The following is a 15,924-nucleotide window of genomic DNA, read 5'->3' as shown; positions in this document are numbered from 1 at the left end:
CACATGTCACATGTCACATGTCACATGTCACATGTCACATGTCACATGTCACATAACTCACATGTGTCAGTGGAGAGAAGTTCAGTTCCGATCCAAAACCTGACTGTAGGGAAATAGGCAATCAATCAGTTAGTTAGAATTTCTTAGATTTAATAATTCATTTTTGTTTTTGAAACAATTTTTATCCATATTATGAGAAAATATGACATAGTCATAATCGACAGTAACAAAAATTCAAGGAGATATTCGAGGTAAAGACGGTTTAAGGCGAGTTTTTATCTTGGATAAACTCCAGCTCTTGAAATAACTATTGCTTAGAACAGTAGAACTTTAAAAAAGTTAAAAGCAGTAAATTTGAACTGATCTCGTAGAAGTTGCTGTGACAGTTTTGTCAGTTCACACAGGGAACCAACTCACACAGGGAACCAACTCAAGAACGAGGTTAGTTGCTACTTTCAGGTTGAAATGATGACATCCTCTAGGTAGAAGCTTTTGACTTCGCGAATGTTTAAGTCTGTTAACGTTAACAAGCTTAATCTAATTGATGTTCTATGCTTTAGTTTCCTCTTTGTAACAATGGTAGGTGGGCAAGGTTGCTTGTACTCATGTTCTGATGACTATGAAAAGATTAACGAGTTGCTATGTCACGAAAAGGACTATAAGTAAAGTTATTTTGAAGTTGAGTATCAAATAGCAACTGACCGTTGAATGACTCGCATGGCATCATTCTGACTGATTGGTTTATTTCGAGAATTTTGTTTTAAACAGAACTTTGGGTTATTTCATATATTTATCTCATTATATACATTCCTAATCGGGGAATTTCCGGTGTCCGCGTGCCATGCATACTCACGTAGGTAGGTGAGTAATTTTGAAACAGTATCATTCCGCTCGTTTAATTCAACGATTCAGTATTTGTTATTGTACAACAAATTAAACACATGGATTCAAACCGTATAAAGTAAATACTTAAAGTAATCAACAAGTTACTTTATGAATAAGAAAAGTTACGAATAAAGAACAAAAACAAAATAAGACAATATATTCAAGAAAGAAACAAAGATTAAAGTGGTCATAGTATCAATATGTTATGGAGCAACGTTTATGAAAGGTACTTTACCAAAGCACATGCGTGGTTGAAAGGTACCACCTTAGAGCCTTAAGAAATAAGGTTGAAAGGTACCTTAAGGTACCTTAAGAGACATGCTAAAGATTGAACATTCTAAGTTATGCGTTCTTTGGTAGAAGTAAACAAATACAAATCATAAAGGTATCATACGAAATTGGCGTTTAGAAACACATACAGTTCCAATTAAATGAGTAAAGGGTAAAATTTCCAGGTGCCAATTTCATTTGACAATATTAAGATATCAATAATAATTAAGGGAGTCTCTGTAAACTTTATCGAATGCTTGATGTTCATTCCTGGTCGGCTGATTGCATGCAGTACAATAGTTATAAAATACCAGTTATTGTAAAATTAAAAACGACTGTTTCACCCTCATAATATGAGCACCATAATAAATGGAATCAGTTTCAATTGAAATTGAAAAAAGCGACCAGTACGAGACCTATCTGGTGAACAAAAAAAATGTATGAAAATATGATCAATACATAACATTATGAGTGTTTTAAAGTTTTACGAGGCGGAGCATAGTCCTGAGTCTTTAGAATTCTCCTCACTGCAGTCTTTACTGCACTTAGCCTTATCATTTTCCATAATGGCAATGTCTTTGAGAGGCTCATTTATAAGATCGCTAGACCCGGCACGTTTCATGCCAATGTTTTGTTTGGAGCCGCGTCTTCCCTGGCACTTGGGCACAACCCCCATTTCCTCACCCCCGGGGGTGTGGTCAGAGGATTTGGAGATAGAGTTGTCCCATCGTGCCTCCACCGAGTTGTGGCATTTGTTGACAAATATGGAGAACTTGGAGCGGGCAAATTTGCCGAATCCCTTGTGGACGAAGGAGTAGAGGAAAGGGTTGCCAAACACGCTGAGAATGTAGAAGTGGATCTGGACCTTGTCCAGCCATATAAGGGATTTAGCACTTATCCCATGCACTCCCAGTAAGATCACCAGGATGGACGGTAACCAGGCCACCACAAAGAGACCCGCGACAGAGGCCACCGTCATCAGAGCTTGGTTGTTGGAGAGATCCTTAAATCGATGCCTTGCTATGATGTACATTCCGATATTAATCAGAACGATTCCAGCGAAAGGTATGAGCATCTGAACCATAACTCCGGACACCGCCAGGCTCTTATGCCGGGAGTAATCAATATCACAAGCAGCAATACTCGGCCTGAAGTATACCTCAATGTCGAGGGAGAGCGAGATGACGGAGCATATTGCGGAGTAGCCCCACAGTATGAGAGCTAGGATAGTTGCTTTGTTTCGGACGGAGAGGCTGAACCGGAGAGGGAAGAGGCACCGGAGGAGACGGTGGATGGAGACGGTGAGGATGAAGTGCATGCTGGCTATGGTGCTGATCGTTACTGTGTTGGCTGAGAGGAAGCACAGCACTTTTCCCATCACCCATCTGAAATAGAATTTTCTGTTAGCTTATTGTAGTAAATCTTAGAATTTATACAATCGTACTGAATCAGTATGTATGGAAGGTGATTCTCTAAGCAAGCCTGTTAGAATACGATATCTAGAAATTTTGCCACACCAAGTGTGGATTCTTTTCGATATAAATTTATCAGCACTATCAGGTTCATAGGTATAACTTGCTTTCTTGACAAATGACTTTATATTTATATGAATTCACGATTACTTTTAAAGTAGTCGGCACATCAAAGTGGACCTCAGAATATCTGTGCGAAACCGGGCCGGTATGCACTTCTTTTCAACAACAACATTACATGTTCATAGACACTTATAATTAGTGAAGCAGTCAAGCAGTTTAACAAAAAGCTGTTGTGCGACTTCTCTGAAGTTACACTGAAATAGACTGGCATTTCCTTAGACTGTACAATAATACTCCGAACTGATCGCTCTACAGTAGGTACTCTGCTTTACCATCTAGTATCAGCTCAGTTCCGATATCTCTCCCTCTCAAGTTGTACAGCTTACTGTGGAGCCGTGGTACGGCTATGGTCAAACCTTAGGAATTCGCTTCCGGCGCATTTCTTTCTCCTTATTATAGCCGTTTGTAATCCGAATCTTGCTATTCTAAACTTTACAATTTTCTAAAAATAACAGGCAGAGCTCAGCACCTTAGGTATGAAGACAAAAATACAGGACCACATCATCACTGAGCCAGAACCTTGGAACCTTCCAGGCTATCAGATACTCAGCCTCCATCTCAATAGCAACACTTCAATACATGACTCTAAACTCATAAAACTATTGAAAATTGAAGGTCTGACATAACGACCTGTTACTGTGGTGTCTAAAAGTCGCGTCAAAAAAGCCGTTGTTTCGGAAGAAAACGTGCTGTAACTCTTCTCTATTTGCACAATATACAACACGTCATGTCGACATAAATTGCTGCTAATTTTCAGCTTGACTGGATTTGGAATTATTGACCAAAACTTTCAAAATGTTTTTTTTTTCACCTTTACAATAAAATTTTCTGTTATTTCTTCTTTAAGATTATATGATTTCTTGGTTCAGCGATTAAAGTAAATAATTTTTAATGAAACGTTGTAAAACAGTTGAACAACTGAACTCACCCTCGTGCAAAATGAACGGTGATAGAAGGAAAGACTCTGATGACGATGTAGAGAATGTCCGCTATAGCCAGGTGCCGGACAAACACCATGGTGATACTATCCAAGCTGAACACTGTGTACTTCAGGGTGGCAAGGATTACTATCAGGTTTCCTCCCACTCCGAAGATGAGAGCGAAGAGGGCGTAGATTCCGAATACTATCGTCTCTGGCAGGGACACGTACGTCTGAAATGGGTGATTTGTTAAACTCTATGGTGGTTGGTTTCATCGTTAAAGCAAACTTTAAATTTTATCATAAGGCAAGTTTTATAAAACAAAGTTTAAATTCTACGATGACTTTTACTTTAAGTTTTAATTTCATCAATAAAGTTGAATAATAAATTGTTAAATGTTACAACCAATAAAAATGTAGGGATGTTAAAAGTTTTTATATTCAATTACAATTCGTCAACCTGTTTTTGGTTTACGCATATTGATTAAGTTTAGCATTGCATGCCCTGTCTTTAAATTTTGTTTTAAACACAAAATGAATATTATGCTATTATGCGCGATGAAAACCCTCAAATCACCATAAAACAATAATAGGGTTTCTAACCCTACTATGTCGGGTTTATAACCCTACTAGGATGGGTTTCTAACCCTACTATGTCGGGTTTATAACCCTACTAGGATGGGTTTATAACCCTACTAGGATGGGTTTATAACCCTACTAGGATGGGTTTATAACCCTACTAAGATAGGTTTATAACCCTACTAAGATAGGTTTATAACCCTACTAGGATGGGTTATCTGGATTGTGGTATGGGTAAGAACGCGAGGTCTACCAGACAGTTCTAGTCGGGAAGTAGCCCAGAAATATCAAGATTCCCTACTTTCCGGCTTAGTCATGGCCTCCCCGTTATAGGGGTATCATGATAGCACGATGGAGTTAAAAAAAGCAAAGTTGACATCACCGTACAGGGTATATTAAAACATTTTCTCATGACATGACATTGCCCTTGGATAAATTACATTGTACATTATGGAACCCGAGGTTAAAAGTGATAATTTTGGAAGCCCATAATTGTCCGATATGACAGTTTGCCCGGAGATAACAGGAATTGCAGAGATCTTTTATGAATTTTAAAACACAATCTTAATATATCCTTCCTTAATTATGACAGATGACAACCCTTTGGAATACAAATTCCTTCCAGTCAAATCCGAAGACCCATTACAAAACCGGAAAGCCATAGTAATACTGGTGAACGAAGAGAAATTGCAGAAGAACAGCATTAAAGAAAGTTTATTCAGGAATAAAGAAACTTTGTTTAAGATTGGAGAAAATTAGTTCAAACCACGAATTAACTTACTCGGTGCATTTCAAGATGATCTTAAAGAGATCATTATGATCTATAAAGTGTTTGTATCATTGCACATAACAAGATAACAGGGATCAGAATGGTGTAAAATGTTTAATTTCAGGCCTACATGGTGCATGTATCAATTATAAAGTTATTCTAGTTTAAAAAAAACATATTTTAAAGATTTTAGTTTTTTTTTCGTGCAGCACTCATCAAATTTTTGAGATGTTATTTAACTTTCAAATAGTCATATCAAAGGTATATATTATTCAAAGTTAAAGAAATAAGAACTAACCTGATAACATTGTCCTGCGGAGGAAGTGAGATTCGCGTCCGACATTCCCGTCAGAGAGAGACCAAGGAGACTGTCTGTGTCTTCGTGGATTATACATTCCGCCACCATCTCTACTATTGCCTACAGGGAGGATTCTGTTAGAAATGTTTTATCTATCTTTAGTTTTATTTCCGATGTTTATGTTAGCATTATATTGCACAATGGAAAAATAAAATAACTGGTACATTGATTGAACCATTGATCTAAACGTGTTTCTTAGCATTTAACACTCCCTCAACCCAGTTTTAATATGTGATCTCACATTGAGATTTCCGGTAAAGTGAGGTTTGAGATTTGAAAATGAATGAAGCATGTGCACTTAGATAATTAAATGATGAAAATAAAAACTGCAGAGTTAGATATTCTCCGGAAGCAATCAGAATTCAGACGAACGATTCAAGGTAAAGTAGTTCCGTAAACGGAGGTAAAGTACACGTTTTGATTTGTAACTAACTACTATATCTTGCAAAGGGCACGAGACATGTGCCAAATCATTTGTAAGGTATGCATGCGTTAAAAGTGTCATAATTGTCAATTATTCGGATGATAAGGTAAACTTCGAGACAAAATTACACTTCACCTCGACGATGTTAATTTATGTTCAAGACACGGGTAGCAACTATGAGACTTACAAAAAACCCGCGAATAATTCTATATAAAGTAAGCACGTTCCATGGTTATTACAGGCTGGTTGAGTGGGAAACAATAATCGGGTGTTCCCGTTCTGAGACTATCAGAGTCTTAGAGTCAGCTCAAATAAGGGGTGAAGCCAGCCTGTCAATCCTAATTAACGACGACTTAATCAGATCAGCTGCCGCAACTTTATCAGGGCACTGTAAGTCCGGTACAACGCTCCGGACAGTTTCAACTTGAACTCTGACAATTTGAGAGGTGTAGGAAGCCGATAAGACTGCACAGGAGAGCTGATGACACTTGCTCCAGCAATAGTGAGGAGGAGGAGGAGTGAGGAGGGATCCTGCATAGTACAGGGAGTCTGACAGCTCTATCACTGGGGTTTTGTCTAGTCAAGAGAACTGCAGTAATATCGTGCCAAAAAACAGGAGGTGAACCTGCCAGGGCAGGGCAGGGTGGCAGGACAGTGGCAGTGTCTTTCTAACTTTATCTCGGAGAGATGATTGGTTATGCTCGGTGCTCATGTCTGAATCATGGTCACCGTCATGGTGAGGGATGTTGCTGGTGATAAGTTGACCGTGTCGGAAAGTAGTGAAATAGTAATATGTCACATTAGAGGATACATTAGGGAACCAATTTGGGAACTTAGAGTGCGATTTTTTCGCTTCTTTTGAAAATTGTGTCAACAAAGTGAATTAAATTTATTGATTGACCCTTGCGCCAGACTAGGCCAACAGACAATTTTCATTATTACAACCAATAACCTTAAAAGAATGGACTATGGAGGCTTCACATATCACTTCCACACAACAAAATCTTCCACACAAAAAAATCTTGAGCAATAGAGACTTCTGATTGCTCATTAAACAAAGATGGCGATAGAAATATGGCGACTCGAAGCACTAATAATGTAAGACCAAAGGGTTTTACGAGAATTTGGATTTCCAAGAAGCTTTTCAAGTGTTGTATTAACGGATAACCCCCTTCAATCATTAGCCGATGGTTAATTATTAATTATTGACCAGGCAATTTCGCTTATTCTAAATCTACACAAAAGGCTTTCCATATTAACAAAATATTACGCCAGACGCACAACAGACAATTCAAACTAGACACCAGTCACCAAGTTCGGAGAAATGAAGCTCGACATACTTAAACTATTAAAAGTTCTGGTATCTTATAAACAATTGCTGATGTGCCGTTAGCTGCGGGGCTGTTGTTAAACACGGACCTATAACCAGAACTCAATCGCCACCAGGCATGTTTAAGTTCTATTATCAGGTACTGGACACATGCGTGTTAAACACCAGTGAGCCCCGAGCAGTGAGTGCTATACTTGCAACCAGAGGGTAACGGTGATGGATCATGCAGCTGTGGGGAGATGACAGAGGCATGTCGGAATGCAACTAGCGATAAAATCAGATACTGCTGCCAGAGAGGATCAGGGCAGGGTACCAAAACAGAAATGTGAGCGTTCCTCTGGGCTGAACTGTTAAACACGTGTGTGGGCTGTGTTAAACAAGTTGTGCTGTGTTGTTCTTCAACCATGTTCAACACGTTGATTGTCGGGGTGGCCACTGTTAAACCTCCTGCAACAACTTGTCATAGTTCTCATCAGAGCTTCAGAATATGCCGTACAGCACTGTATTTTAGCACTGATAGCACTACAGCGCTGACCGGCCTATAGCACATCAAGTACCCAACTCAAAACAAATCTCATGTGCAACTACAGTAAGTGTCGACTATCAGAATTTGAACTAGACTGGATATACAGACATTATCTTGAGAAATACAACGGTAGTCTCGCCACCGCCCCCTGTATTATCAGGAGATAACGAACAAGTCTGACGACAGAGAGAGAGAGAGAGAGAGAGAGAGAGAGAGAGAGAGAGAGAGAGAGAGAGATCCCCGGTGAGGACTGTGAGAAGGACTCCTCCGACTAGTGAGCCCGAGAAGGGAAGTTGTACAAGATTCTGTTATCTGGAGAAACCCTTCTACTCTCTCTCGCTCTCTCTCTCTCTCTCTCTCTCTCTCTCTCTCTTGCTCATCCCCACTCTCTGACGTACACTGCTGAACTGTCCTGATACATCCGCATCAAGCTGGTTCAACTCTAACCCTGGTCAGGCTTCTGCTCATTTGTATTCGAACTATCAGGAAATTACGTCAAACCCCGGGAATTGAAGACAGACGTAAAGAGAAAAAGTGAAAACTGACATCATGACATCCTAACACATTGGGAAGAATGCAGCTGTGGGGAGGGAGAAGTGGGACCACAAGTGAAGCAGGCCAAGTGAACCCTCTCAGGAGACGGACCAACAGGTGAACAGCAATATAACCCATACAACTTCCCCATAGCTGCCCTGTGTGGAAACTGGCCCACCTACTATCACAGTGCATTAGTTGAAGTTGCTAGAAGTTAGCAAGGAGTTGTAGGATGTACTAATATCTTGGCATTAGTCTGAGTATGTGGAGGTATGGAGATGGAAGTGCCGATAAGGGGGGAAGTCAGGGAGAATTAGTATAGTTACTGCCATTACTGTGATTATCGTAGCCTAGTAAACTGTTGGAGCATAACGAGCGCATGGAGCAAGCAGTTTTTAGTGCGGAGTGCTGTCAAAAAAGTTATCATCAACAGGAACTTAGATGTGGACCCAATTTGTGGTCCTGTACTTTTAGTGTGTTTTGTGACATCTCTTTGATGTTCATTTATTAAGGTTAATTTACCCTAAAACTTCCTAAAGCTTCCTTAAATTGGACACGTTTAAACTTCCATTGATGTTTTGTTGTACTAGGCAGTAGGCACTGGAGACTTTAATTTATCTGTTATTAACAAAACGAGATACACTCTTCTAGTAAGCTAAATGGGAAAGGAACCAAACTGTACCGGGCCGTTAATTGTGCCTTATCAATAAGTAATAAAATGGTACTGAAGACATGAATTCAATTTTATAAAAAGGATTGTGAACCGACGTCATTTTATGATTTATCGAATAAATCTTTTATTTCAGTAAAAAATGTGATTTAGAAAGTTACATTCAATTGTCGCAATATAATAAGACTCGGTTGATTGATCGAAAGCCCCTCGTAAGGGGAGTGTCTCCAATGGTCGTATTTGTTATAATCAGTTTTAAAATATAAACCCCGATGGGCACTCCAGTGCTTCCCCTACCAGTACTATATGTTAATTGTGTCTCATCACTGGGACTAGAATAGTACTGAAGACTGGAATACAACGTTAGATTTGTGGGATTGGTATATACACGTAACTTATGGGAAATTGGTAGATCACCGACCGGCTATCAGCCGGTTATAAGCCGGCTATAAACCGGCTTATAGCCGGCTACAATTTTTATAGCCGGCTATAAGCCGGCTTATAGCCGGTTAGTAGCCGCTTACATTTGTTGTTGAGCGACGGCTATTAGCCGGTTATAAGCCGGCTGTTAGCCGTTTAGGTATCGGCTATAAGAAATTCAGTGAAAACGGCTATTAGCCGGATATAAGCCGGCTATTAGCCGTTTAGGTATCGAAAGTGGTTATAAGCCGGCTATAAGCCGGTTATAAGCCGGTTATAAGATATTAACTCAACTACATCGTACTGAACGATAGTCAGGAGCCGGCTATAAGAAATTCAGCGAAAACAGCTATAAGCCGGCTTATAGCCGGCTATAAAAATTGTAGCCGGCTATAAGCCGGCTTATAGCCGGTTAGTAGCCGGCTTATAGCCGGTCGGTGATCTACCAACTGGCCTAACTTATAATACAGTTGCGCGTTGCGTTTTTTGGGTAAGCAAGTAAAAGGAATAAAATGATAAAATGACAGGGCCATCTATCTTGTCAGCAACAACTCATATAGTTCGAATTGTGCACAGTAAACATTATGCTCTTTTATATCTCACTTACTTCGAGTAAATCTTTTCAAGAGTTAGTTCTGTTTTAGCAAAAAACCGATATTACTTTATCAAAGCTCCAATTTGATTTAGATTCGTATCCAATGTGATGTGGAAAGATGCAAAAAATTGCAGCAATAAGCTACCATTTGTATCCATATTATTGACTGTTCAAAATTTTGCGTCACAGTAAAAATAATCATAGTCGAATATTTGCACCATTGAAATCATGCACGGTTAAACCTATGAACATTTTGTTAGTGATCGAGCACATAAAAACAATTTAAATTAAAACCGATAAACTAGCTTAAAATCTTATACAGCAAATAAAACCGGAACAGGCAAAATACTGGCCTAAAACAATAAGTGCAGCGGTTTATATACACCACCATCAAAGAATGTTCCCCGAGAAGCCTTGCTCGAGTGGTTTTCCGTGACTGCAGGATGATAAGTATCCTTGATGGGCTATCAGTGACGTCTATTAGGCCATCATAAAGCTGGTATCGTCAGCGGTGTGGTCGTGATGCCATCAAGCTGCACACGTCTCCAGGGATCCAACTGCACGCGTATCTTCGCAGGTAAGATGTGAGTTCAGCAGAGTTACTTTGGTTAACAGCATGTGACCAAGAATTGAGTTCAGCAAAGTCACTGAGGCTAACATGTGACCAATATTGGTACGATATTGTACCAATCTACCAAATAACATAGTGCATTTCTGCGGTTTTCATTTGAAGAGTCAGGCAGGAAGCTGGAGGGGTAGCGGTGTGGCAGGTAACGGACGTCTTACGGATAAGGGCGGGCTGTGTTTAATACAAAACGGTTTCTTAATTCAGAATGTGTTCCAACCTTATTCTTGGTGAGTGGTGACATGTTGGTCATGGTCATATTGGCATCATGCCAATATGTTGCGTGCACTTGCGAGGATCATCACGCGTCCCCAATCAACAGTCACCATCCCGTCACAATGAGACAATGGAGTCACAATGTCGTCACAATGAGACAATGTCGTCACAATGTCGTCACAATGTCGTCACAATGAGAGAATGTCTTCACAATGTCGTCACAATGAGATAATGGAGTCACAATGTCGTCACAATGAGATGATGGAGTCACAATGTCGTCACAATGAGATGATGGAGTCACGGAGTTTACTGTTTTCAGACCTGATCTAGCTGTGTCAGGTAAAATGTCATAATAATGTCATCAATTTCACAGCTAGAGGGTTATGTCACCAGTACCTTCGTCAAGCAGTCCTCAATCTGACAGTTTGAGATAGCCCGGTATAGTGTTGTCAGGTGAACTTGGCCCCTAAGATCGCCCGGTATCAGCGTGTCTGCCAATTAATATGCACATAATATGTACCACGCCCTGACGCCCAACTTCAACAGACTTTTATCTTCGAATTTTCGGACCAAGAAAGAGGAAATGTTTGACGGTCGGAATGATTGCCGCTAAAAGATAGTAATAGTTGGGTACTGAATATCATGCGAAATACAAACATCTATATCGGTTACCTTTATTAATTTCGAGCATGAGAAATTATTGGCTGAGCTTAGAGCTGTCACCTGAATCTTATTTTGGACTTGTTTTGGGCACCATGCTCTGCCTTGTTGGTGCTAATACAGTTTAGAGAGGGCCACAACAGAGCGCATACCTGACAACCCTACTAGAAGCTCCCCTCAGCTCCCTTCTTTGACAAGCTGGCCACCGAATACATGTGGCTACATTCTACAGCTGTTTAACTGAATATACGTGTCATTCTTACTGACATTCTGAAGAAATCATTGATCTCAATATTAACATCAATATTGATTAAACACTACCATCACCATCTTGTCATGAATTGTGGATACGGATACTTTTAACCGTTGAACACAAACTAAAGCTAAAATCCCGCAGCAACTCTGTTAGATATTTAGAAATTTTATAGTTTTTAACGTGCAGGTAAAAGTGCAAAACTTCTGGAAAACTATTTATATCGTTTAGTGTTGATACTGGCCGTCAAAAATCCCAGTAGTAATTTTATAGCGCCATCATCACATTCTGTTGTGAGTGGTCATTAGTTTTTAAATTCCTGCAAATTGGCAACATTTCAAAGAGATTTTCCTAAAAAAGTAGCAAAATAATCTTGAACATTAATTAGAAACATCTTGATCAAACAAGTGACCGTACAAAATGCTTTAAACAAAAGGACCGCTCTTAATTTTCTGGGGCGAATGACGAGCTAAGTACTCAGATACTGCTTCAAAGTGTGATGGTTTTGAATTGCGAGTTAGACTTTTGCTTACTAGTATTATAGTGGTCCCTAAGTTTTCGGGAAAAATAATTGCCAGTCTTTAGCTTTTCCGACCTTTAGTCCATACTGCTCAAAAAATCTCCCAAACTGTACGAAATTATAATTCTGCAGCACCAGCAAATCGTAGACTGGAATTACATATGTTATTCCAGACTTCAGTGCGTGATAACAATGCCACAATGGGCAACTAACAATTCTGAAAAGTTCGAGGTGTAATTTTCTCCTAATTTTTTAACATCTGGTCACCGGGACCACTATGATTATTTAAGATTACGATCATCTTAGACTAAGGTTTTAACTCTTTAATATATTATTATATGCCTCCAACAGTTACCATTGCGTCAAATGAGACGAGAAGGACGGGGCATATTGGCACTCAACATTCTTGAAAATACAGCTCATAATCGCTATTTTCGAACCATCGAAGTATATCTATTTTATCTATTTATGTTCAACAGAATTTAAGGTACAAGATAAGTTGTTAAAATATAGGCAACAAATTAGCTCGGGCCCCCTCCCCCCCCTCATAATTGGATTGGGGATGAAATAAAAATCACAAGCTTAACATCAAATACCAAGTAAGTAACCATCTTTTAACCGATTTGCAGCCATGTGCACCACAAAAATAATCAATGGTATGCTAGTAGCCACCTACTAATAGTATAGTAGTAGCCGCCTAGTAAGCACCCACGATAACCAAATATTCAAATGAATATTGAGTTGGCTTTATGCCGGCTGCCCTCTCACCCTCTAAAAAATGTTGCTGTTTGGCATCATTTAAAGAAGTTTTACACGTGCAATAGTTGGCAACAGTTTCCCCGGAAATAACAACGATATAAACTCCCATTAATAGTAAAAAAAACATACATGACACACAGGAGAGAACCTTATCATCAGGAATATCCTAACATATAAAGTATAAACATTCCAGACGACCAACTAACCTTTTATGACACATATACCCGACGTTAGCTGTGTCGGTGAGCGAACGTCTAAGGTATCTACCGGGAGGATTATTGGAATTGATTTCGTCTGAACTTGTTAAAGTTGGCAAATTACAGATTAAGGTTTTGCAGATTCACATAAGTCACTGTTGACAGCATTACTTTAGGGACAGGTTGTTAATGTTGGGTAGAGTCTACCCGGTAGACCATGCTGCAAAAAGAGTTATCGTTAAAAATAAAGTGTTCCTGACTTGCTTAATTCTTTAATTTTCAACATTTATGGTATAGACTGACTACCCGGTATAAACTTTTATCCCTTCGGCTGATTCACACGAACGTGTTGGCGCGACACGATCAACAACATGTTGTTAGCACTAGTTTATGATAATTTGCAGAGCCGCATGATGGTGAATTGGATGCTGAAGAACAGTAGTATCCCATAGTCCCCCATACATGAACCTAGTCCCGAAACATTGAGTAAAAAAGTACAACGCAGGTTAGTCGATTGAGAAAAAGCATTCAACATGACCAACCCTGCGGTAAAACATAAAAGAAAAAGTAGTACCCGAAAAAAACTAACCTCAGTAGTAGAATTAGCTATCATGTTTTCAGGACCTTTCAACAGACTTGACTAGAATTCCAGACCAGTGCGACAAAAGCCAAGCATCTACAAAATCTAACAGGGATTGTGGCAGGATGCAGCAGACGGTCCCGTCTAAAAGCGAGGATATCAGGCTGTTCAATTAACAGCTGGAGTAGCGTGGCAAGAAGACCGGGTCCCGTCAACAGGAAGAGGGATGCTGTTTGCTATATGGCTTCCGTCCGTCCGTCCCGTTGACAATCTACTTCACCTCCCGGAGGTGAAATAAACCAGAAACTGGCGTCACTACCACCGTTTCACCACCAGGCTGTTGTGCGCGCCGCACGGATATGACCGTATTGTTCGGTGTGCTTGCTCTGCTGTAAACCTGTTTTTGCAAGCTTACGTCGCCGTTTAAACCGGAGGGCGTGTCACCTGACGGAACAGTCACCCCACGTGGCATGACACGCAGTGTTCTGCGTTGCTAGGATACGCAGGTAAAAATCACGTGATGTCACATGAAAATTTGTCCTGTTTAAAAATCATGATGAGCCGCGTGCGGCAGCCGGAGATCGAGCGGGCTGGTGAAGCCTTCCAAACTAGTGCTGCATCAACACTATTGTCAACAACCACACATTGTAGTAACGTGCCGACTTATCGCTATATCTTATCACATATCGGCTAGTCATTATCAGCTTACGATATGTACAAACTTTTAAATCTCACATTATGGTCTGTTAAATTTAATACCACATTGCTGAACCTCACAACCCTATTTGATGCGCGTCAGCTGTCAAAAGCTGTACCCCTTTGAAAGGTTTGAAATCCAGGGCTTCGGAAATTCCCCTGTTCTGAATCCCACCAATCTCCAGAGTCCGCAGTACAATTAAAGCCGCTCGGCCTGCTGGTCTAAACCCTGGTGACCGCTGGAGCCAGGACAATAGCGGCCTAGGCTGCTCCGGGCTGCTCGTGCCGCCGCAGATAAAAGGAGTGCCAATTAATAAAGGTAACCGATATAGATGTGCTGAGGTCCGCCCGTGAATACCAGGAAAAGGAAGTCTTATTTTGGTGAATTTCGGTTTAAGGTGGAGTCCACGACTGGTTTAAGTTTAACATCGTAACATTCTAACATTGTAGATCTTTCGTATTAATTATTGTTGCGAGCTATGTTTACTGTTAAGCCTAGAAGATAATATTAAGGAGAATGGTCCAAGAAATTACAGACGTGGTTATTTAAATCCGTGCAAGAATCGTTATATCCAAGTCAATATGTTTCGTGGAACTGCTAGGACAGGAAATTTGCTCCTCAATTTCAGTACAATATTTCAAGTTTTCGTGAATTTATACTGAGGAGTGAAGAGGAAACATTAAAAGCTTAATTCCACTGTGGACCAATAGTAGTGCAGGTTTCAGCCATAAGAAAAAACTGTGAAGTTCACTGATAAATAAGATACAAACCTACTCGCCTCTAGGATAGGTCCACAAATATAGACATCATTTAAACCCTGACATTTTCCTAACAGCATGATACCCCAGCAAATATAATTGCAGAGAATGAATTAGAACCCCACAAAGTTCTCCACTTAACAGATCAGAACAGTGTCAAAATAGCCCGTTTAGTATGAGCTATTATCTCCTGACCAGAGGACAGATGTACAGTAGAGTAACTGTCTTTCTTAATGATTGTCCACCTTTCAGAGGTCAATTTTCAGAGTCAGGGTGACTTTAAAGACTCCTTGACATGATGATCAGGAGGGACAAGAATAACGACGGTCAATAAGAAGTGGTCACTTGGTGACTCATGTCTGTTATCTTGCTACCTAGCTGCCATGATGTTGGGATGGGGGATGCCGTGGGAACTAGGCTCGGTCAGTAGCTGGAAATGAAGTTTCTTTCCCAGCCGAATATAATTGGGTGCCGTGTGGGCACGTACTTGGGTATGTTAAATGCAGTTTTAAGAAATAAAAGCAACAGCTTGTTTCTATAGAGGCAGTGTAAACAAAACAAAACCTAGAAACAACACAGTTAAGTGAAGTCATTTGAAATTTAAAGTAGGATTAATGCGCATATTAAATATTTGTATGAGTACGACAAAAAGTATGAACAAAATTACTGAATATTTTACAATAATGATATATAATCTTACTATATATAAAGCGAGACGATATATATATGGTATACCGATTGTGACATACGGATGTCAGGTGTGGCTCCCAGAGACTCTCTTTGTC

General features: G+C 39.9%; 1 protein-coding gene across 1 annotated transcript; it reads right to left on the bottom strand.

Annotated features, from left to right (window-relative positions):
* Window positions 1-946: 946 nt before the first annotated feature.
* Window positions 947-14,026, bottom strand: LOC134818370 (type-2 angiotensin II receptor-like). Its single transcript, XM_063827886.1, has 4 exons — window positions 13,694-14,026; window positions 5,316-5,435; window positions 3,679-3,902; window positions 947-2,540 (listed from the first exon to the last, which is right to left on the bottom strand). The coding sequence occupies exons 1-4, from the start codon at window positions 13,715-13,717 to the stop codon at window positions 1,640-1,642; spliced, it is 1,269 nt and encodes a 422-aa protein (XP_063683956.1). The 5' UTR covers window positions 13,718-14,026; the 3' UTR covers window positions 947-1,639.
* Between the last annotated feature and the right edge of the window lie 1,898 nt (window positions 14,027-15,924).

This window comes from Bolinopsis microptera, chromosome 7 (assembly GCF_026151205.1).
Source record: "Bolinopsis microptera isolate Bmic1 chromosome 7, MBARI_Bmic_1.0, whole genome shotgun sequence".
NCBI lineage: Eukaryota > Metazoa > Ctenophora > Tentaculata > Lobata > Bolinopsidae > Bolinopsis > Bolinopsis microptera.
This window is presented reverse-complemented; position numbering and strand designations above follow the sequence as displayed.